At 47.9% G+C, this 25,181-nt stretch overlaps 1 protein-coding gene and 2 non-coding genes across 3 annotated transcripts in view; all 3 read right to left on the bottom strand.

Moving 5' to 3' along the window:
- LOC139230552 (circularly permutated Ras protein 1-like) overlaps nt 1-25,181 on the bottom strand; it is a 189,922-nt gene that overhangs the window by 103,177 nt on the left and 61,564 nt on the right. Inside the window, exon 7 of the mRNA XM_070862386.1 lies at nt 24,138-24,317. Within this exon, the coding sequence (XP_070718487.1) occupies nt 24,138-24,317 (180 nt within the window). The remainder of the gene's footprint in view (nt 1-24,137; nt 24,318-25,181) is intronic.
- On the bottom strand, nt 21,664-21,736 carry trnak-cuu (transfer RNA lysine (anticodon CUU)). Its single transcript has one exon. It is a non-coding gene; the product is annotated as a tRNA-Lys (tRNA).
- On the bottom strand, nt 23,350-23,422 carry trnak-cuu (transfer RNA lysine (anticodon CUU)). Its single transcript has one exon. It is a non-coding gene; the product is annotated as a tRNA-Lys (tRNA).

Below are 25,181 nucleotides of genomic sequence, written 5' to 3'. Positions count from 1 at the left end.
TCATGGTGGTGTGCTCCATGCTACAGAACTTGGCTATCAGGAGGGAACAAGAATTGCCTGATGAGTCCGACAGTCCACCTCACCAGAGAGAGGAAGAGGAGGACGATGAGGCAGATGCTGATATCGGCTCATACAATCAGGCTGATGCTGAAGCCATGCCCCCGCCCCCCCTGTAGACTGCATGAAAGGGCCTGTGGTGGCATGATATGGCAGGAGCTCATCAATGAGCGCTTTGCCTGAAAGAACGTTGATGTTATTTACAAGGCTGACACACTGCTGGGTGTGCAGGCCATACATCAATGGATGTCTTGGAGCGGGTGCAGGACATTTTGAAGAGGGAGGGTGAACAGCCAGTTGTCGTGGTGCATATAGGTACCAAAGGTATAGGTAAAAAAACAGGATGAGGTCCAACAAGATGAATTTATGGAGCTAGGAGCTACATTAAAAAGTAGTTCCTCAAAAGTAGTAATCTCAGGATTGCTAACAGTGCCATGTGCTAGTCAGAGTAGGAATCGCAGGATAGCTCAGATGAATACGTGGCTTGAGGAGTGGTGCAGAAGGGAGGAATTCAAATTCCTGGGACATTGGAACTGGTTCTGTGGGAGGTGGGACCAGTACAAACCAGACGGTCTGCACCTGGGCAGGAACGGAACCATGTCTGAGGGGGAGTGTTTGCTAGTGCTGTTGGGGAGGAGTTAAACAATATGGCAGGGGGATGGGAACCTATGCAGGGAGACAGAGGGAGGTAGAATGGGGACAGAAGCAAAAGATAGAAAGAAGAAAAGTAAAAGTGGAGGGCAGAGAAACCCAAGGCAAAAAGAAAAACGAGCCAAATTACAGCAAAAGTCTAAAGGGGCAAAGTGTGTTAAAAAGATAAGCCTGAAGGCTCTGTGTCTCAATGCAAGGAGAAGGTGGACAAATTAACTGCAGATAGCAGTTAACGGATATGATGTAATTGGCATCACGGAGACATGGCTCCAGGGTGACCAAGGCTGGGAACTCAACATCCAAGGTTATTCAACTTTCAGGAAGGATAGACAGAAAGGAAAAGGAGGCGGGATGGCGTTGCTGGTTAAAGAGGAAATTAATGCAATAGTAAGGAAGGACATTAGCTTGGGTGATGTGGAATCTGTATGGGTGGAGCTACGGAATACCAAAGGGCAGAAAACGCTCGTGGGAGTTGTGTACAGACAAACAAACAGTAGTAGTGAGGTTCGGGACAGCATCAAACAAGAAATTAGGGATGTGTGCAATAAAGGTACAGCAGTTATCATGGGTGACTTTAATCTACATATTGATTGGGCTAAACAAACTGGTAGCAGTGCGGTGGAGGAGGATTTCCTGGACTGCATTAGGGATGGTTTTCTAGACCAATATGTCGAGGAACCAACTAGGGGGCTGGCCATCCTATACTGGGTGCTGTGTAATGAGAACGGACTAATTAGCAATCTTGTTGTGCGAGGCCCCTTGGGAAAGAGTGACCATAATATGGTAGAATTCTTTATTAAGATGGAGAGTGACACAGTTAATTCAGAGACTAGGGTCCTGAACTTAAGGAAAGGTAACTTTGATGGTATGAGACGTGAATTAGCTAGAATAGACTGGCGAGTGATACTTAAAGGGTTGACGGTGGATAGGCAATGGCAAACATTTAAAGATCACATGGATGAACTTCAACAATTGTACATCCCGGTCTGGAGTAAAAATAAAACGGGGAAGTTGGCTCAACCGTGGCTAACAAGGGAAATTAGGGATAGTGTTAAATCCAAGGAAGAGGCATATAAATTGGCCAGAAAAAGCAGCAAACCTGAGGACTGGGAGAATTGTGTAATACAGCAGAGGAGGACAAAGGGTTTAATTAGCAGGGGGAAAATAGAGTATGAGAGGAAGCTTGTTGGGAACATAAAAACTGACTGCGAAAGCTTCTATAGATATGTGAAAAGTAAAAGATTAGTGAAACAAACGTAGGTCCCTTGCAGTCAGAATCAGGTGAATTTATAATGGGGAGTAAAGAAATGGCGGACCAGTTAAACAAATACTTTGGTTCTGTCTTCACGAAGGAAGACACAAATAACCTTCTGGACATACTAGGGGAAGGATGGTCTAGTGAGAGGGAGGAACTGAAGAAAATCCTTATTAGCCAGGAAATTGTGTTAGGGAAATTGATGGGATTGAAGGCCGATAAATCCCCAGGGCCTGATAGTCTGCATCCCAGGGTACTTAAGGAAATGGCTCTAGAAATAGTGGATGTATTGGTGATCATTTTCCAACAGTCTATCAACTCTGGATCAGTTCCTATGGACTGGAGGGTAGCAAATGTAACACCACTTTTTAAGAAAGGAGGGAGAGAGAAAACGGGTAATTATAGACCGGTTAGCCTGACATCAGTAGTGGGGAAAATGTTGGAATTAATTATTAAAGATGAAATAGCAGCGCATTTGGAAAGCAGTGACAGGATCGGTCCAAGTCAGCATAGATTTATGAAAGGGAAATAATGCTTGACAAATCTTCTAGAATTTTTTGAGGATGTAACTAGTAGAGTGGACAAGGGAGAACCAGTGGATGTGGTGTATTTGGACTTTTAAAAGGCTTTTGACAAGGTCCCACACAAGAGATTGGTGTGCAAAATTAAAGCACATGGTATTGGGGATAATGTACTGACGTGGATAGAGAACTGGTTGGCAAACAGGAAGCAGAGAGTCGGGATTATCGGGTCCTTTTCAGAATGGCAGGCAGTGTGTAGTGGGGTGCCGCAGGGTTCCGTGCTGGGACTCCAGCTATTTACAATATACATTAATGATTTTGATGAAGGAATTGAGTGTAATATCTCCAAGTTTGCAGATGACACTAAGCTGGGTGGCAGTGTGAGATGTGAGGGGGATGCTAAAAGGCTGCAGGGTGACTTGGACAGGTTAGGTGAGTGGGAAAATGCGTGGCAGATGCAGTATAATGTGGATAAATGTGAGGTTATCCACATTGGTGGCAAAAACCTGAAGGCAGAATATTATCTGAATGGCGGCAGATTAGGAAAAGGGGAGGTGCAACGAGACCTGGGTGTCATGGTACATCAGTCATTGAAAGTTGGCATGCAGGTTCAGCAGGCGGTGAAGAAGGCAAATGGTATGTTGGCCTTCATAGCTAGGGGATTTGAGTATAGGAGCAGGGAGGTCTTACTGCAGTTGTACAGGGCCTTAGTGAGGCCTCACCTGGAATATTGTGTTCAGTTTTGGTGTCCTAATCTGAGGAAGGACGTTCTTGCTATTGAGGGAGTGCAGCGAAGGTTTACAGGGATTCCAGGGATGGTTGAGCTGTCATATGAGGAGAGACTGGATCAACTGGGCCTGTATTCACTGGAGTTTAGAAGGATGAGAGGAGACCTCATAGAAACATATAACATTCTGACGGGACTGGACAGGTTAGATGCAGGAAGAATGTTCGCGATGTTGGGGAAGTCCAGAACCAGCGGACATAGTCTAAGGATAATGGCTAAGTCATTTAGGACTGAGATGAGGAGAATCTTCTTCACTCAGAGAGTTGTTAACCTGTGGAATTCCCTAATGTAGAGATTTGTTGATGCCAGTTCATTGGATATATTCAAGAGGGAGTTAGATATGGCCCTTACGGCTAAAGGGATCAAAGGGTATGGAGAGAAAGCAGGAAAGGGGTACTGAGGGAATGATCAGCCATGATCTTATTGAATGGTGGTGCAGGCTCGAAGGGCCGAATGGCCTACTCCTGCACCTATTTTCTATGTTTCTATGTTTCTATATTGGGCATCACTTTGGTGTCAGTTGAAGTTTAAGTTGATTCAAGAAATTATACCCTTTGATGTTAAGGAATCACTAGCGTGTAATGGTGTAGCTATCTGAGCCAATGCGCAACATGGTTTTGTTAAATAAAAAACATTTAAACCGAACATTTGTCTGAAATCGTAAGTATTTCTGTAAAAACCAACCCTTCCCCCCCCTTCCCCCCACACTTCTCCTCCCCACCTTTACCCCTTCCCCTTCCCCTCCTGACTCCAAGCCACTTGGCCGAGGAGCTCCTCAGGCACTGCTTCATTGGGGGGGGTGGGGGCGGAGGGGGGAGGGATGACAGCTGAATCGCTGCTTGGACGGATACGGGAGAGGACAATCCCGAGGTGGAAGCGTGCTCCGAGCCAGAAGCAAGATGTTGCTCCTGGCTCTCATTGTTTGGCAATGGGGTTGTGGCACCTTGGGGTGCAGTGCCGTGCTCCGGGACCACTGGGAGCCCTCTGCCACCAGTGTTCCTGGCTACCAGCCCCAGGGCCTCCACCATCCCTTCCATGTTATATATTATTTGTTCGACAAAAACTCAGTGCCAACTATGCTCTTGATGTTTAGTGGGCTTTTTGCTGCTGGTGACTCTCCCTCGTGCCTCCCACAACAGCCAAACAAGCACACACCACACCCACACAGGCCTTCAGTCCCTCTGAGCTCCCTCTCTCTCTGTCTCCTCTTCTGCGCATGTCATAATGACCCTTGACCTCCTGAATCGCGGGTATCGAGCGTTGCCATGCCGTTGCTAAGGGCGGCGACACTTTACAGCAGAAGGTCAGTGAGATTTAACGCTACCGCCCATTTCATATCGCTCACAGTAACGCCCAATTTAAAAAATGGAGACTAGGTGCTTTGAGAATGGGCGAGAAGCCGGCGATCTGAAAACCCATTTTTATCACCCATGCCGGAAATAATGCCCATTTTTGGGCGATCTGCACAAAAGTGTAAAATCTAGCCCCAAATCACTTTGCAGATTTTTTGTGTCCTCCTCACAATTTGCTTTCCCACCCATCTTTGTATTATCAGCAAACTTGACTACATTACACTCGGTGGACAGGACATACCTGGGCAGTTGTCCACATTGTCGGGTAGCTGCCAGTGTTGTAGCTGTACTGGAACAGCTTGGCTAGTGGCACAGCTAGTTCTGGAGCACAAGTCTTCAGCACGACAGCCGGGCTGTTGTCGGGGCCCATAGTCTTTGCTGTATCTGGTGCACTCAGCCGTTTCTTGATATCGATATCACGTGGAGTGATCGAATTGGCTGAAGACTGGCTTCTGTGATGGTGGGGACCTCAGGAGGAGGCCGAGATGGATAATTCACTCAGCACTTCTGGCTGAAGATGTTGCAAACACTGTAGCCTTGTCTTTTGCACTCACATTGAGGATGGGGACACGTTCATGGAGCCACCCTCTCCTGTTAGTTGTTTAATGGCTGACCCCCATTCACCACTGGAAGTGGCAGGACTGAAAAGCTTTGATCTGATCCGTTGATAGTGGGATCACTTAGTTCTGTCTATAGCATGCTGCTTCCACTGTTTAGCGGGCATGTAGTCCTGTGTTGCAGCTTCCCCAGGTTGGCACCTCATTTTTAGGTACACCTGGTGCTGCTCCTGGCATGCTCTTCTACACTCCTCATTGAACCAGGGTTGGTTCCCTGGCTTGGTGTCAATGGTAGGTTGAGGGATTTGCCGAGCCACGAGGTTACAGATTGTGGTGGCCGACAGCGCCTCATGGATACCCAGTTTTGAGCTGCTAGATCTGTTAGAAACATAGAAACATAGAAAATAGGTGCAGGATAGGCCATTTGGCCCTTCGAGCCTGCACCACCATTCAATAAGATCATGGCCGATCATTCACCTCAGTACCCCTTTCCTGCTCTCTCTCCATACCCCTTGATCCCTTAAGCCGTAAGGGCCATATCCAACTCTCTCTTGAATATATCCAACGAACTGGCATCAACAACTCTCTGCGGTAGGGAATTCCACAGGTTTACAACTCTGAGTGAAGAAGTTTCTCGTCATCTCAGTCCTAAATGGCTTACCCCTTATCCTTAGACTATGACCCCTGGTCCTGGACTCCCCAACATCGGGAACATTCTTCCTGCATCTAACCTGTCCAGTCCCGTCAGAATTTTATATGTTTCTATGAGATCCCCTCTCATCCTTCTAAACTCCAGTGAATACAGGCCCAGTCGATCCAGTCTCTCCTCATATGTCAATCCTGCCCTCCCTGGACTCAGTCTGGTGAACCTTCGCTGCACTCCCTCAATAGCAAGAACGTCCTTCCTCAGATTAGGAGACCAAAACTGAACACAATATTCCAGGTGAGGCCTCACCAAGGCCCTGTACAACTGCAGTAAGACCTCCCTGCTCCTTTATACTCAAATCCCTTAGTTATGAAGGCCAACATACCATTTGCCTTCTTCACTGCTGCTGTACCTGCATGCCCACTTTCAATGACTGATGTACCATGACACCCAGGTCTCGTTGCACCTCCCCTTTTCCTAATCTGCCGCCATTCAGATAATATTCTGTCTTCATGTTTTTGCCACCAAAGTGGATAACCTCACATTTATCCACATTATACTGTATCTGTCATGCATCTGCCCACTCACCTAACATGTCCAAGTCACCCTGCAGTCTCTTAGCATCCTCCTCACATCTCACACTGCCACCCAGCTTAGTGTCATCTGCAAACTTGGAGATATTACACTCAATTCCTTCGTCTAAATCATTAATGTATATTATAAATAGCTGGGGTCCCAGCACTGAGCCCTGCGGCACTCCACTTGTCACTGCCTGCCATTCTGAAAAGGACCCGTTTATCCCGACTCTCTGCTTCCTGTCTGTCAACCAGTTCTCCATCCACGTCAGTACATTACACCCTGTAAAGTCCTGTCTCCTCAGTACAGATTCACACAAGGCATGTAGTGAAGTCAAGGTCAATCTGGACCTGCACCTTTATTTCACAGCTCTGGAATGCTGCACTTGCCTGAGACCTGTCCTTATATACCTGTCTCTTGCAAGTGCACCCCTGGTGGTAAGGTATGCTGGTGGTTACAGGTCATATCTTATTACAGTCATGTATAGCATGTTAGGATACAGTTATATATAATAATGTAAGATACATGACATCACCCTCCCCCAAGGTCTTATTGTCTTTATAGGTTCAGTCTCTCAGGTGGTCTACGCTCTCGCGTGGAGCGTCTGAGTTGTGGTTCAGTTGTTTGCCTTGGTGTCTGTATCTCGCCTGGGCTGTCTGTTTCGATTGGTGTGATTGTTGTTGACTTGCCTGGGCTGTCTGTTGGGATTGCCCTTTCCTCAGGTTGTTCCCTCTGTCTGTCCACCAGGTGTGGTGTGAGTTCCACATTGTAGTCTGCCTCTGGTTCCGCAGTGTTGTTGGTAAATCTGCTTTTGACTTGGTCTACATGCCTCCGGCAGGTTTTGCCATTGTCCATTTGTACTACCAGTAGCCTGTTTCCTTCCTTGCCCGTTACTGTCACTGCAAGCCATTTGGGACCCCTGCCATAGTTTAGTACAAACACTTTGTCCCCTATCTCATTCCATCTCCCCCTCGAATTTCTGTCATGGTACTCAGTCAGCTTACGGCGCTTTGCCTCAATGATTTCGTGCATGTCTGGGAGGATTAATGAGAGCCTTGTTTTTAAAGTCCTTTTCATCAACAGTTGCTCGGGGGGGATCCCAGTCAGTGAGTAGCTTGGATTCCTTGGTCAATTCTTGCGTCATATATGCAGATGTGAGGTCTAATTTTGAGAAAAGTTTACCTCCAGCCAATGTGGCAAATAAGTCCTCCGCTCTGGGCAGCGGGTACTGGTCCTGTAGGGAGACTCTGTTTATGGTAGATTTGTAGTCCCCACAGATTCGTACAGACCCATCAGGCTTCATGACTGGGACGATGGGACTTGCCCAGTCGCTAAATTCCACAGGTGATATAATGCCTTCCCGCAGAAGCCTGCTAGTTCGTGTTCAATCTTTTCCCTCATCACATAGGGTACAGCTCTGGCCTTGTGATGGACCGGTCTAGCATCCTGTGTGATGTAGATTTTGAATTTGGCCCCTTTGAAAGTGCCCACACCTGACTGAAAGAGATGTTCAAATCGCTTTATAACTGTTGAGCAGGAGGTCCGTTCCTCTAATGACATGGCATGGACATCATCCCATTTCCAGTTTAGTTTTGCCAGCCAGCTTCTCCCCAGCAGTGCTGGGGGGTCTCTGGGGACAATCCACAGGGGAAGTCAGTTCACTGTCCCTTTGTGTGTGACAGAGAGCATGGCGCTGCCAAGGACTGGTACGATTTATTTGGTACAGGTCCTTAGTTTGGTGTCGACCCTTGTGAGTTTTGGTCTGTCTCTTTCATGCAGCCACAGTTGTTCAACTTGTTGAGCGCCCATGAGAGATTGACTCGCTCCCGTATCCATAAGAACATAAGAACATAAGAATTAGGAACAGGAGTAGGCCATCTAGCCCCTCGAGCCTGCTCCGCCATTCAACAAGATCATGGCTGATCTGGCCGTGGACTCAGCTCCACTTACCCGCCCGCTCCCCATAACCCTTAATTCCCTTATTGGTTAAAAATCTATCTATCTGTGACTTGAATACATTCAATGAGCTCGCCTCAACTGCTTCCTTGGGCAGAGAATTCCACAGATTCACAACCCTCTGGGAGAAGAAATTCCTTCTCAACTCGGTTTTAAATTGGCTCCCCCGTATTTTGAGGCTGTGCCCCCTAGTTCTAGTCTCCCCGACCAGTGGAAACAACCTCTCTGCCTCTATCTTGTCTATCCCTTTCATTATTTTAAATGTTTCTATAAGATCACCCCTCATCCTTCTGAACTCCAACGAGTAAAGACCCAGTCTGTTCAATCTATCAGCATAAGGTAACCCCCCTCATCTCCGGAATCAGCCTAGTGAATCATCTCTGTACCCCCTCCAAAGCCAGTATATCCTTCCTAAAGTAAAGTGACCAAAACTGCACGCAGTACTCCAGGTGCGGCCTCATTAATACCCTATACAGTTGCAGCAGGACCTCCCTGCTTTTGTACTCCATCCCTCTCGCAATGAAGGCCAACATTCCATTCGCCTTCCTGATTACCTGCTGCATCTGCAAACTAACTTTTTGGGATTCATGCACAAGGACCCCCAGGTCCCTCTGCACCACAGCATGTTGTAATTTCTCCCCATTCAAATAATATTCCCTTTTACTGTTTTTTTTGCCAAGGTGGATGACCTCACACTTTCCGACATTGTATTCCATCTGCCAAACCTTAGCCCATTTGCTTAACCTATCTAAATCTCTTTGCAGCCTCTCTGTGTCCTCGACACAACCCGCTTTCCCACTAATCTTTGTGTCATCTGCAAATTTTGTTACACTACACTCTGTCTCCTCTTCCAGGTCATCTATGTATATTGTAAACAATTGTGGTCCCAGCACCGATCCCTGTGGCACACCACTAACCACCGATTTCCAACCCAAAAAGGACCCATTTATCCCAACTCTCTGCTTTCTGTTAGCCAGCCAATTCTCTATCCATGCTAATACATTTCCTCTGACTCCACCTACCTTTATCTTCTGCAGTAACCTTTTGTGTGGCACCTTATCGAATGCCTTTTGGAAATCTAAATACACCACATCCATCGGTACACCTCTATCCACCATGCTCGTTATATCCTCAAAGAATTCTAGTAAATTAGTTAAACATGATTTCCCCTTCATGAATCCATGCTGCATCTGCTTGATTGCACTATTCCTATCTAGATGTCCTGCTATTTCTTCTTTAATGATAGTTTCAAGCATTTTGCTCACTACAGATGTTAAACTAACCAGCCTATAGTAACCTGCCTTTTGTCTGCCCCTTTTTTTAAACAGAGGCGTTACATTAGCTGCTTTCCAATCCGCTGGTACCTCCCCAGAGTCCAGAGAATTTTGGTAGATTATAACGAATGCATCTGCTATAACTTCCGCCATCTCTTTTAATACCCTGGGATGCATTTCATCCAGACCAGGGGACTTGTCTACCTTGAGTCCCATTAGCCTGTCCAGCACTACCCCCCTTGTGATAGTGATTGTCTCAAGGTCCTCCCTTCCCACATTCCTGTGACCAGCAATTTTTGGCATGGTTTTTGTGTCTTCCACTGTGAAGACCGAAGCAAAATAATTGTTTAAGGGCTCAGCCATTTCCACATTTCCCATTATTAAATCCCCCTTCTCATCTTCTAAAGGACCAACATTTACTTTAGTCACTCTTTTCCGTTTTATATATCTGTAAAAGCTTTTACTATCTGTTTTTATGTTTTGCGTAAGTTTACCTTCGTAATCTATCTTTCCTTTCTTTCCAGCTCCAGCTCCATGTTGACAGATATCTCGTAGAGTAGGACCCTCATCATTATAGGAGGCGTCCTGTTGTAGGAGCAGCGGCCATTGATCGTGTTGACCCGCTGTACATCGGTGTCCCGGGTACTGTCCCCACCATCTTCTGGTCCGCTTCCCGACCCATCCGATTCATATCCCAGCCGAGCTGCCGTTTTTTTGCACATGCAGGCCAAATGCCCTGTATATTCACAATTTCTGCTGAAATCGACATCCCCTTGACGAGTGCCCACCCCCACACCTCCAGCACAGACCTGTTCTATTGTTTAAAGTGTTCCCAAAGAATGAGCTGCGTCTGGCTGATCTCTCTTGAGCTTCTCTCAGTTTGTAGTTGATTGCTTGCATTGTGGGTTGATGAGGTATGAACGGCCATTCCTGTGGCCATTGATGGCTTCTGCCTGCTGTCGAGAGCCTGTTCTCCCGGTTTTGTCTGTGTGTGGGGGTAGCAGCTTGTTTAGTGCTGTGAACTTCTTGTTCCGATATTTTGTTAGTTGTCGTACCTGCATTGTAAATCAACCTCGTTTCTTCTTCCCCTGCCAAGAATGTCTGTGCAACCAGTGCTGCTGCCTCTAAGGTCAGGTTCTTGGTCTCTATGAGCTTTCAGAATATGCCTCAGTGGCCTATTCTTTCAATGAAAAAGTCTCTCAGCATTTCTCTCCTCAGTTCATCGGAGAACTCACATAAACTAGCCAAACTCCGAAGTTCCGCCACGAAGTCGGGTATGCTCTGGCCCACACAGCGTCTGTAGTTGTAGAACCTGTGTCTGGCCATGTGTAGGCTGCTCGCTGGCTTCAGGTGGTCTCTTACCAGTGTGCTCAATTCTTCAAACGACTTGCTTGCTGGTTTCTCGGGTGCCAACAGATACTTCATTAAAGTGTATGTTTTCGAGCCACAGCTGGTCAAGAGATGGGCACTTCTCTAGACTGTCTTATTGTTGCCTAACCAGTCTTTGGTTACAAAGCTTTGCTGGAGCCTTTCTATAAAGTCCTCCTAATTGTCTCCCACATTGTACTTTTCATCTGATCCGTTGTTCAGCATTCTGTGGATTCTGTAATCCCGTAACTCGTCGCCACTGTAAAGTCCTGTCCCCTCAGTACAGACTCACACGAGGCATGTAGTGAAGTCAAGGTCACTCTGGACCTGCACCTTTATTTCACAGCTCTGGAATGCTGCACTTGCCTGAGACCTGTCCTTATATACCTGTCTCTTGCAAGTGCACCCCTGGTGGTAAGGTATGCTGGTGGTTACAGGTCATATCTTATTACAGTCATGTATAGCATGTTAGGATACAGTTATATATAATAATGTAAGATACATGACATCCCCAATACCATGTGCTTTAATTTTGCACACCAATCTCTTGTGTGGGACCTTGTCAAAAGCCTTTTGAAAGTCCAAATACACCACATCCACTGGTTCTCCCTTGTCCACTCTACCAGTGTATCTATCCTATTTAGCACAGTGCCACACAACACGATGGAGGGTGTCCTCAGTGTGTAACCGGGACTTCGTCTACACAAGGTCTGTGCGGTGATGACAGCTACCAGTACTGTCATGGACAGATGCATCTGCGACAGGTAGATTGATGAGGACGAGGTCAACTCGGTTTTTCCCTCATGTTGGTTCTCTCACCACCTGCCGCAGACCCAGTTATGTGCCTCAGGTCTCGGCCAGCTCGGTCAGTAGTGGTGCTACCGAGCCACTCCTGGTGATGGATATTGAAGTCCCCCACCCAGAGTACATTCTGTGCCCTTGCTACCTGCAATGTATTTGCTTCATGGGTTCTTTGCTTAAGAATTCATCACAACACATTGCTATTAAGAACTAGTTGGTTTATCAGCAAAAGGTTTAACAATCACACTACACATTACTAGTTCATCCACAAGGCTCACAACCACCTGCCTCATCATGGATCCCCCGAACCCAACTGGCTGGGGTTTTATTGAGCCTTGTGAACATCACATGACTGGCTAAGCCACTAACAATGCAACAGCTCTACAACTATTTTAGATAGAACTTTTAAATCAAGTACCCCCTTTTTGTAAGGGCTCTAGATCCCACAAATGTCCAAATCAACTGGGAACTTTGCCAAATTAAATTAAAATTTGGTTTCCGGGGCTGATGATGCACTCCAGTCCCTCCGGCGCCCACCTCTCGCGGAAGGCCGCAAGCATACTGGTGGACACCGCGTGCTCCATCTCCAGGGACACCCTGGCGCGATGTACGCGCGGAAGAGAGGCAGGCAGTCTGGCTGAACGACCCCCTCAACCGCCCACTGCCTGGACCAGTTGATGGCTCCCTTGGCCAGGCCCGGGAGCAGTCCTACAAGGAGGCCTTCCGACCTGCCCGCTCCCCTCCGCACAGGGTGCTCAAAGATCAGGAGTGTGGGACTGAAGTGCAACCAGAAATCAAGGAGTAGCCTCTTCAAATAACGGAAGTGCAATCTCACACATACAACATAGGTTTGGAACACGGACTCCTCCAGACTGCAGAAATTGCAGACAGCCTGGGAGTCCGTGAATGGGCTTAAAGACTTATTGCACGGGACCCCCGCTTCCTCCAGATGGTAAGATGGTGTGCCATGGCGTGTCCGGACGGCAGATAAGGATGGCAATATGGAGAGTGTGCAGGAGCAGCCATACAGGAATCCCCTCCGCGCAGAACTGAAAGGCATGGAGGGGGTTTCCCGGAGGAGGTTCAAGTTGTGAGGCGCCGACTCCTGAGAGCTTGGTCAACAGCTCTACAACTATGTGAGCATCCTCAAGGTGCATATATTCGATTACTCTCAGTGATTCTTCCAAGTGGTGTTCAATGTGGACGAGTACTGATTCATCAGCTGAGGGAGGGTGGTGAGTGGTAATCAGCAGGAGGTTTCCTTTCCCGTGTTTGACCTGATGCCATGAGACTTCATAGGGTCTGGAGTCAATGTTGTGGACTCCGAGGGCCACTCTCTCTTGACTGTATACCACTGAGCTACCACCTCTGGTCATACCCAGGGGCGGTGATGGAAGAGTCTGGGACATTGGCTGAAAGGTATGACTATGCCAGCCTATTGCTTGATTAGTCTGTGGGACAGCCCACTAAATTTTGGCACAAGTCTCCAGATGTTGGTAAGAAAGACTTTGCCGGGCGGACTGAGCATGGTGTGCGGTTGCCATGTCCGGTGCCGATGCCAAGTGGTCCATCTGGTTTTATTGTTTCTTGTAGCGGTTTGGTACAACGCAGTACAACCTTCCGGATATAAAAGGGGTCGGAGGGTCTAGTAAGGAGGAGGAACTGAGGGAAATCCTTATTAGTCGGGAAATTGTGTTGGGGAAATTGATGGGATTGAAGGCCGATAAATCCCCAGGGCCTGATGGACTGCATCCCAGAGTACTTAAGGAGGTGGCCTTGGAAATAGTGGATGCATTGACAGTCATTTTCCAACATTCCATTGACTCTGGATCAGTTCCTATGGAGTGGATGGTAGCCAATGTAACCCCACTTTTTAAAAAAGGAGGGAGAGAGAAAACAGGGAATTACAGACCGGTCAGCCTGACATCGGTAGTGGGTAAAATGATGGAATCAATTATTAAGGATGTCATAACAGTGCATTTGGAAAGAGGTAATATGATAGGTCCAAGTCAGCATGGATTTGTGAAAGGGAAATCATGCTTGACAAATCTTCTGGAATTTTTTGAGGATGTTTCCAGTAGAGTGGACAAGGGAGAACCAGTTGATGTGGTATATTTGGACTTTCAGAAGGCTTTCGACAAGGTCCCACACAAGAGATTAATGTGCAAAGTTAAAGCACATGGGATTGGGGGTAGTGTGCTGACATGGATTGAGAACTGGTTGTCAGACAGGAAGCAAAGAGTAGGAGTAAATGGGGACTTTTCAGAATGGCAGGCAGTGACTAGTGAGGTACCGCAAGGTTCAGTGCTGGGGCCCCAGCTGTTTACACTGTACATTAATGATTTAGACGAGGGGATTAAATGTAGTATCTCCAAATTTGCGGATGACACTAAGTTGGGTGGCAGTGTGAGCTGCAAGGAGGATTCTATGAGGCTGCAGAGCGACTTGGATAGGTTAGGTGAGTGGGCAAATGCATGGCAGATGAAGTATAATGTGGATAAATATGAGGTTATCCACTTTGGTGGTAAAAACAGAGAGACAGACTATTATCTGAATGGTGACAGATTAGGAAAAGGGGAGGTGCAAAGAGACCTGGGTGTCATGGTACATCAGTCATTGAAGGTTGGCATGCAGGTACAGCAGGCGGTTAAGAAAGCAAATGGCATGTTGGCCTTCATAGCGAGGGGATTTGAGTACAAGGGCAGAGAGGTGTTGCTACAATTGTACAGGGCCTTGGTGAGGCCACACCTGGAGTATTGTGTACAGTTTTGGTCTCCTAACCTGAGGAAGGACATTCTTGCTATTGAGGGAGTGCAGCGAAGGTTCACCAGACTGATTCCCGGGATGGCGGGACTGACCTATCAAGAAAGACTGGATCAACTGGGCTTGTATTCACTGGAGTTCAGAAGAATGAGAGGGGATCTCATAGAAACGTTTAAAATTCTGACGGGTTTGGACAGGTTAGATGCAGGAAGAATGTTCCCAATGTTGGGGAAGTCCAGAACCAGGGGACACAGTCTAAGGATAAGGGCGAAGCCATTTAGGACCGAGATGAGGAGGAATTTCTTCACCCAGAGAGTGGTGAACCTGTGGAATTCTCTACCACAGAAAGTTGTTGAGGCCAATTCACTAAATATATTCAAAAAGGAGTTAGATGAAGTCCTTACTACTAGGGGAATCAAGGGGTATGGTGAGAAAGCAGGAATGGGGTACTGAAGTTGCATGTTCAGCCATGAACTCATTGAATGGCGGTGCAGGCTAGAAGGGCCGAATGGCCTACTCCTGCACCTATTTTCTATGTTTCTATGTTTCTATGTCTCGCTGGGCCATTGCAGGGGCAGTTAAAAGTCAACCACATTGCTGTGGGTCTGGAGTCACATATAGGCCAGACCAGGTAAGGGCGGCAGATTTCCTTCCCTAAAGGGACATTAGTGAACCCGATGGGTTTTTATAACAATCCAGTAGTTTCATGCTCACCATTACTGATAATAGATTTTCATTCCAGCTTTATTTAATGAACTGAATTTAAATTCCCCAGCTGCCGTGGTGGGATTTGAACACACGTTTCTGGATCATTAGTCCAGCCTCTGGATTACTGGTCCAGTAACATAACCACTGTGCTACGATTCTCATAGATGAGGGTTTCAGCAGCAGATGAGCTGAAGCAGGGGGAGAGTCGGGCGATGTTACGGAGCAGGAAAAAGGTGGTATTAGTGAGCAGATTATGGGGTCGGAAGCTCCTCTCAGGGTCAAATAAGACACAAAGGTTGTGAACAGACTGGTTCAGTTTCAGACAGTGGCAGGGAGAGGGATGGAGTAGGTGGCTAAGGTGATAGGAAACGAAGGCAATGACTTCGTCTTCCCAATATTTAGTTGGAGGAAATTTCTGTGCATTCAGTACTGGATGTCGGACAAGCTGTCTGACAAATTAGTGCCGCAGGCTGGGGGGGTGGGGGGCATAGGGGGGCTGGGGGGGGAAGGGGGGCTGGGAGGTGGGGGGCTGAGGGAGGATGGGGGGATGGGGGGCTGGGAGGTGGGGGGCTGGGGGGAGGGAGGTGGGGGAGATGGGGGGGCTGGGGGGGAATGGGGGGATAGGGGGCTGGTGGGGTGGGAGGGATGGGGGCTGGGGGGGATGGAGGCTGATGGGGGGCTGAGGGGGTGGGGGGTACTGGGTGGGGGGGGGTTAAGAGATGTGGTGGTGAGGCACAACAGGGTGACCTCACTGTATATGTGGAATCTGAGAGGCCAGGGACATGGGAACTCCCAAAATCCATGTCCTGGCTTAATTTACGGCCCTTCTGGCGCTCACCACTGTTACAGGAATGTTCCAGAAGGCCCACATATTTCCCACCCCTGATCTCTAAGGGTGTCAGCCTTGGCTCAATGGTAGCTCTCTCATCTCAGAGTCTGAAGGTTGTATGTTCAAGCTGCACTCCAGAGATTTCAGCATATAATCTAGGCTTACGCTCCCAATATAGTACTGAGGGAGCGCTGCAATGATCTACAGGGCAGTAATGATACCCGCCCTATATGGCTCAGAGATGTGGACCATATACAGTAGACACCTCAAATCGCTGGAGAAATATCACCAACGCTGCCTCCGCAAGATCCTGCAAATCCCCCGGGAGGACAGACGCACCAGCGTCAGTGTTCTGGATCAGGCCCAACATCCCCAGCATCGAAGCACTGACCACACTCGACCAGCTCCGCTGGGCACGCCACATAGTTTGCATGCCTGACACAAGACACCCAAAGCAAGCGCTCTACTCGGAACTCCGACATGGCGGCGAGCCCCAGATGGGCAGAGGAAACGTTTCAAGGACACCCTCAAATCCTACCTGATGAAGTGCAACATCCCCACCGACACCTGGGAGACCCTGGCCCTGGCCAAAGACCGCCCTAAGTGGAGGAAGAGCATCCGGGAGGGTGCTGAGCACCTCAAGACTCATCGCTGAGAGCATGCAGAAACCAAGGCGGAAGGAGCGTGCGGCAAACCAGACTCCCCACCCACCCTTTCCTTCAACCACTGTCTGTCCCACCTGTGACAGAAACTGTGGCTCTCGTATTGGACTGTTCAGTCAGCTGAGAACTCACTTTTAGAGTGGAAGCAAGTCTTCCTCAATTTCGAGGGCCTGCCTATGATGATGATGATGCACTGTCGGAGTGGCAGTACTGAGGGAGTGCCGCACTGCCAGAGGGTCAATACTGAGGGAGCGCCGCACTGTTGGAGGGGCAGTGCTGAGGGAGTGCCGCACTGCCGGAGGGTCAATACTGAGGGAGCGCCGCACTGTCGGAGGGGCATTGCTGTGGGAGTGCTGCACTGTCGGAGGGTCAATACCAAAAGAGCGCTGCGCTGGCGTAGGGGCAGTGCTGAGGGAGTGTTGCACTGTTGGAGGTGCTGTCGTTCAGATGAGACATTTAGCCGAAACCCCACCGACACTCTCAGGTGGATGTAAAAGATGTGTTGGTCAATATTGGACGAGGAGCAAGGGAGTTCTGGGCAATAGATAGTCCTCAACCAAAACAACATATCCCATGATGTTTACTGTACACAAATTGTGCGATCATTTAATTCGTTTTTGGTCAGTTAAGGCATTCTGCAGATCATCGGGAACATAAGATCTGCTTATAGGAGTGAAAGCGTAATGAGGCCACACCTGGAGTATTGTGTACAGTTTTGGTCTCCTAACTTGAGGAAGGACATTCTTGCTATTGAGGGAGTGCAGCGAAGATTCACCAGACTGATTCCCGGGATGGTGGGACTGACCTATCAAGAAAGACTGGATCAATTGGGCTTGTATTCACTGGAGTTCAGAAGAGTGAGAGGGGACCTCATAGAAACGTTTAAAATTCTGACGGGTTTGGACAGGTTAGATGCAGGAAGAATGTTCCCAATGTTGGGGAAGTCCAGAACCAGGGGTCACAGTCTAAGGATAAGGGGTAAGCCATTTAGGACCGAGATAAGGAGAAACTTCTTCACCCAGAGAGTGGTGAACCTGTGGAATTCTCTACCACAGGAAGTAGTTGAGGCCAATTCACTAAATATATTCAAAAGGGAGTTAGATGAAGTCCTTACTACTCGGGGGATCAAGGGGTATGGCGTGAAAGCAGGAAGTGGGTACTGAAGTTTCATGTTCAGCCATGAACTCATTGAATGGCGGTGCAGGCTAGAAGGGCTGAATGGCCTGCTCCTGCACCTATTTTCTATGTTTCTATGTTTCTATGACTAGTCCAAGAGACTAACACCTGCAGACTTGATCATAGTGGCTGGACACAGACTATATTAATGAAAGGTGAAGCCTGTACTCCAGGCAAGGAAGTATGTAGCAGTGAGGCTGTATAAGAGGGTTGATAGCCACCACTCTCGGACACAACTTCCATATTACACACAAGCCTTGAATTCTCTCACAGCTCTAGGATTGCACTGGAATACAGTGCCCTAACATTGCACTGGGATACAGTGTCCCTAACATTGCACGGGGACACAGTGCCCCTAACATTGCACTGGGATAGTGCCCTAACATTGCACTGGGATACAGTGCCCTAACATTGCACTGGAATACAGTGCCCTAACATTGCACTGGGATACAGTGCCCCTAACATTGCACTGGGATACAGCATCCCTAATATTGCACTGGGATACAGTGCCCCTAACATTGCCCTGGGATACAGCGTCCTAACATTGCACTGGGATACAGTGCCCCTAACATTGCACTGGGATACAGTGTCCCTAACATTGCAGTGGGATAAATCACCACTAACATTGCACTGGGATACAGCATCCCTAACATTGCCCTGGGATACAGTGCCATAACATTGCACTGGGATACAGTGCCCTAACATTGCACTGGGATACAGTGCCCCTAACATTGCACTGGGATACAGTGCCCCTAACATTGCACTAGGATACAGCATCCTAACATTGCACTGGGATACAGTGCCCTAACATTGCACTGGAATACAGTACCCTAACATTGCACTGGGAAATAGCACCCCTAAAATTGCACTGGGATACAGTGCCCCTAACATTGCACCGGGATACAGTGCCCCTAACATTGCACTGGGATACAGTGCCCTAACATTGCACTGGGATACAGTGCCCTAACATTGCACTGGAATACAGTACCCTAACATTGCACTGGGAAATAGCACCCGTAACATTGCACTGTGATACAGTGCCCCTAACATTGCACTGGAATATGGTGCCCTAAGATTGCACTGGGATACAGTGCCCTAACATTGCACTGGGATACAGCATCCCTAACATTGCACTGGGATACAGTGCCCCTAACATTGCCCTGGGATACAGCGTCCTAACATTGCACTGGGATACAGTGCCCTAACATTGCACTGGAATACAGTACCCTAACATTGCACTGGGAAATAGCACTCCTAACATTGCACTGGGATACAGTGCCCCTAACACTGCACTGGGATACAGTACCCCTAACATTGCACTGGGATACAGTGCCCTAACATTGCACTGGGATACAGTGCCCTAACATTGTACTGGAATACAGTACCCTAACACTGCACTGGGAAACAGCACCCCTAACATTGCACTGTGATACAGTGCCCCTAACATTGCACTGGAATATGGTGCCCGAAGATTGCACTGGGATACAGTGCCCTAACATTGCACTGGGATACAGCGTCCCTAACATTGCACTGGGATAAAGTGCCCCTAACATTGCCCTGGGATACAGCGTCCTAACATTGCACTGGGATACAGTGCCCCTAACATTGCACTGGGATAGAGTGTCCCTAACATTGCACTGGGATAAAGCACCACTAACATTGCACTGGGATAACGTGCCACTAACATTGCACTGGGATACAGCATCCCTAACATTGTCCTGGGATACAGTGCCCTAACATTGCACTGGGATACAGTGCCCTAACATTTCACTGGGATACAGTGCCCCTAACATTGCACTGGGATACAGTGTCCCTAACATTGCACTGGGATACAGTGTCCTAACATTGCACTGGGATACAGTGCGCTAACATTGCACTGGGATACAGTGCCCTAACATTTCACTGGGATACAGTGCCATAACATTGCACTGGGATACAGCGTCACTAAAACTGCACTGGGATACAGTGCCCCTAACATTGCACTGGGATACAGTGCCCTAACATTGCACTGGGATACAGTGCCCTAACATTGCACTGGAATACAATACCCTAACATTGCACTGGGACATAGCACCCCTAATATTGCACTGTGATACAGTGCCCCTAACATTGCACTGGGATATGGTGCCCTAAGATTGCACTGGGATACAGTGCCCTAACATTGCACTGGGATACAGCGTCCCTAACATTGCACTGGGATACAGTGCCCCTAACATTGCCCTGGGATACAGCGTCCTAACATTGCACTGGGATACAGTGCCCCTAACATTGCACTGGGATACAGTGTCCCTAACATTGCACTGGGATAAAGCACCACTAACATTGCACTGGGATACAGCGTCCCTAACATTGCCCTGGGATACAGTGCCCTAACATTGCACTGGGATACAGTGCCCCTAACATTGCACTGGGATACAGTGTCCCTAACATTGCACTAGGATACAGTGCCCCTAACATTACACTGGGATACAGTGTCCCTAACATTGCACTGGGATACAGTGCCCCTAACATTGCACTGGGATACAGTGCCCTAACATAGAAACATAGAAACATAGAAAATAGGTGCAGGAGTAGGCCATTCGGCCCTTCTAGCCTGCACCGCCATTCAATGAGTTCATGGCTGAACATGCAACTTCAGGACCCCATTCCTGCTTTCTCGCCATACCCCTTGATTCCCCTAGTAGTAAGGACTTCATCTAACTCCTTTTTGAATATATTAGTGAATTGGCCTCAATTTCTGTGGTAGAGAATTCCACAGGTTCACCACTCTCTGGGTGAAGAAGTTTCTCCTCATCTCGGTCCTAAATGGCTTACCCCTTATCCTTAGACTGTGACCACTGGTTCTGGACTTCCCCAACATTGGGAACATTCTTCCTGCATCTAACCTGTCTAAACCCGTCAGAATTTTAAACGTTTCTATGAGGCTCCCTCTCATTCTTCTGAACTCCAGTGAATACAAGCCCAGTTGATCCAGTCTTTCTTGATAGGTCAGTCCCGCCATCCCGGGAATCAGTTTGGTGATCCTTCGCTGCACTCCCTCAATAGCAAGAATGTTCTTCCTCAAGTTAGGAGACCAAAACTGTACACAATACTCCAGGTGTGGCCTCACCAATGCCCTGTACAATTGTAGCAACACCTCCCTGCCCCTGTACTCAAATCCCCTCGCTATGAAGGCCAACATGCCATTTGCTTTCTTAACCGCCTGCTGTACCTGCATGCCAACCTTCAATGACTGATGTACCATGACACCCAGGTCTCGTTGCACCTCCCCTTTTCCATATCTGTCACCATTCAGATAATAGTCTGTCTCTCTGTTTTTACCACCAAAGTGGATAACCTCACATTTATCCACATTATACTTCATCTGCCACGCATTTGCCCACTCACCTAACCTATCCAAGTCACTCTGCAGCCTCGTAGCATCCTCCTCGCAGCTCACACTGCCACCCAACTTAGTGTCATCCGCAAATTTGGAGATACTACATCAAATCCCCTCGTCTAAATCATTAAGGTACAATGTAAACAGCTGGGGCCCCAGCACAGAACCTTGCAGTACCCCACTAGTCACTGCCTGCCATTCTGAAAAGTACCCATTTACTCCTACTCTTTGCTTCCTGTCTGACAACCAGTTCTCAATCCACGTCAGCACACTACCCCCAATCCCATGTGCTTTAACTTTGCACATTGATCTCTTGTGTGGGACCTTGTCGAAAGAAAAGTTATTCGCCCAACATGGGGCTCGAACCCACGACCCTGAGATTAAGAGTCTCATGCTCTACTGACTGAGCTAGCCGGGCTTGTTTGCACTGGGATACAGTGCCCTAACATTGCACTGGGATACAGTGCCCCTAACATTGCACTGGGATACAGTGCCCCTAACATTGCACTGGGATACAGTGTCATAACATTGCACTGGGATACAGTGCGCTAACATTGCACTGGGATACAGTTCCCCTAACATTGCACTAGGATACAGTGCCCCTAACATTGCACTGGGATACAGTGTCCCTAACATTGCACTGGGATAAAGCACCACTAACATTGCACTGGGATAAGTGTCCCTAACATTGCACTGGGATACAGGCACTAACATTGCACTGGGATACAGTGCCCCTAACACTACACTGGGCTACAGTGCCACTAACATTGCACTGGGATACAGTGCCCCTAATACTGCACTGGGATACAGTGCCCTAACATTGCACTGGGATACAGTGCCCTAACATAGAAACATAGAAAATAGGTGCAGGAGTAGGCCATTCGGCCCTTCTAGCCTGCACCGCCATTCAATGAGTTCATGGCTGAACATGCAACTTCAGTACCCCATTCCTGCTTTCTCGCCATACCCCTTGATCCCCCTAGTAGTAAGGACTTCATCTAACTCCTTTTTGAATATATTTAATGAATTGGCCTCAAGAACTTTCTGTGGTAGAGAATTCCACAGGTTCAGCACTCTCTGGGTGAAGAAGTTTCTCCTCATCTCGGTCCTAAATGGCTTACCCCTTATCCTTAGACTGTGACCCCTGGTTCTGGACTTCCCCAACATTGGGAACATTCTTCCTGCATCTAACCTGTCTAAACCCGTCAGAATTTTAAACGTTTCTATGAGGTTCCCTCTCATTCTTCTGAACTCCAGTGAATACAAGCCCAGTTGATCCAGTCTTTCTTGATAGGTCAGTCCCGCCATCCCGGGAATCAGTTTGGTGAACCTTCGCTGCACTCCCTCAATAGCAAGAATGTCCTTCCTCAAGTTAGGAGACCAAAACTGTACACAATACTCCAGGTGTGGCCTCACCAAGGCCCTGTACAACTGTAGCAACACCTCCCTGCCCCTGTACTCAAATCCCCTCGCTATGAAGGCCAACATGCCATTTGCTTTCTTAACCGCCTGCTGTACCTGCATGCCAACCTTCAATGACTGATGTACCATGACACCCAGGTCTCGTTGCACCTCCCCTTTTCCTAATCTGTCACCATTCAGATAATAGTCTGTCTCTCTGTTTCTACCACCAAAGTGGATAACCTCACATTTATCCACATTATACTCCATCTGCCATGCATTTGCCCACTCACCTAACCTATCCAAGTCACTCTGCAGCCTCGTAGCATCCTCCTCGCAGCTCACACTGCCACCCAACTTAGTGTCATCCGCAAATTTGGTGATACTACATCTAATCCCCTCGTCTAAATCATTAAGGTACAATGTAAACAGCTGGGGCCCCAGCACAGAACCTTGCGGTACCCCACTAGTCACTGCCTGCCATTCTGAAAAGTACCCATTTACTCCTACTCTTTGCTTCCTGTCTGACAACCAGTTCTCAATCCACGTCAGCACACTACCCCCAATCCCATGTGCTTTAACTTTGCACATTGATCTCTTGTGTGGGACCTTGTCGAAAGAAATGTTATTCGCCCAACATGGGGCTCGAACTCACGACCCTGAGATTAAGAGTCTCATGCTCTACCGACTGAGCTAGCCGGGCTTGTTTGCACTGGGATACAGCGTCCCTAACACTGCACTGGCATACAGTGACCTAACATTGCACTGGGATACAGTGCCCTAACATTGCACTGGGATACAGTGTCCCTAACATTGCACTGGGATGCAGTGCCCCTAACATTGCACTGGAATACAGCCCCCCTAACATTGCACTGGGATACAGCCCCCTAACATTGCACTGGGATACAGTGCCCTAACATTGCACTGGGATACAGTGCCCTAACATTGCACTGGGATACAGTGCCCCTAACATTGCACTGGGATACAGTGCCCCTAACATTGCACTGGGATACAGAGCCCTAACATTGCTGTGGAATACAGTGCCCCTAACATTGCTGTGGGATACAGTGCCCCTAACATTGCTGTGGGATACAGTGCCCTAACATTGCACTGGTGTACAGTGCCCCTAACACTGCACTGGGATACAGCATCCCTAACACTGCACTGGTGTACAGTGCCCTAACATTGCACTGGGATACAGTGCCCCGATTATTGGAAGCTGGCCTGTAATGGAAAGAAAGAATATTTCCATAAAGGAAATGTAACAATTTTGATGAAAATATTGACCTTTAAACTCACGTTGCCCCATCACCATCGTGTGAGCGTGTCAACCAATGTGCTCAATCAGCACCAGTATTACAGGTTAAAGGTCGCATCTCTCCTCTCACTACACACTCAGGCTCTCACAGGCTATTTACCTCAAACGTCACACTCATACTGCCGGAGGTATCAACACAGAAGACGACCAGCGAATCGTTGATGTGCTCAGACGTCAGAGGGTTAGGCAGGTGGATGTAAAGCTGATCGTCTCCGTGTCTTCCTTCGTTGGACCGATAATCCAGAGCATTATTTTTGTTGCAGAATTCACAAGTCCACATCTGAGGGCAAACAGAATCATTCTTGTCAGCTGATACTGAGCAGGATGAGGTACGTGGCTTAAAAAAATTAGTGTTTGGATAAATGAGGCAATATTAATGATTAAAACCATAGAAGCTTAAATCAAAGAAAAAGGCCTCTTATACCATCAAGTCTGTGGTGGCTCTTTACTCGAGTGATCGGAACTAATCCCACTCCCCCACATTCTTCCAAAAGCTTTGTGCCTTTCTCTGCGTCACAAATGTATTTAATATTTCCTTAAACGTTTAAATTGCCTTTGTCTCGACTAACATTTCATGCTTCATAACCCTCTCTCGAACCAGTGGCTTTAGCAGATTGTGGGGCGATCTCTTATCGAGGTGTTTAAAATGTTAAAAGGATTTGATCGGGTAGATCATGAGCAAGGGACATAATCTTCACATGAGAGCCATGCGGATCAGGAGCAAAATCAGGGAGCATTTTTTCACACAAAGGACAGTGAAAATGTAAAACTCTCTCCCCAAAAGGCTGTGGATTCTGGGAGTCAGCTGGAACTTTGAAAGCTGAGCTCGACAGATATTTGTTGGGGAAGGGCATCGAGGGATATGGAGCTAATGCGGGTAAATGGAGTCCAAGTTCAGAGTAGCCATGGTTGAATTGAATGGTGCAACAGCCCCGAAGGGCTGAATGGCCTCCAGCTGTTCCCAATGTGCCTGGTAATCATTTCAAATTGATGACTCCTGGTAATCATTTCAAATTGATGACTCCTAGTCACTAACCATGGGCTGGATTTTCAGCCCATTTGTGACTCGATTAGCCCCCCAGCGGGGCGTTTAATGCTGTTTTGGGGCATCATGCAGGGCATCCAGGATTTACCGCCCGGGCGC

Source organism: Pristiophorus japonicus, chromosome 19 (assembly GCF_044704955.1).
Source record: "Pristiophorus japonicus isolate sPriJap1 chromosome 19, sPriJap1.hap1, whole genome shotgun sequence".
Lineage (NCBI taxonomy): Eukaryota > Metazoa > Chordata > Chondrichthyes > Pristiophoridae > Pristiophorus > Pristiophorus japonicus.
The sequence above is the reverse complement of the archived record's forward strand: the minus strand, read 5'-3'. Positions and strand labels throughout refer to the sequence as shown.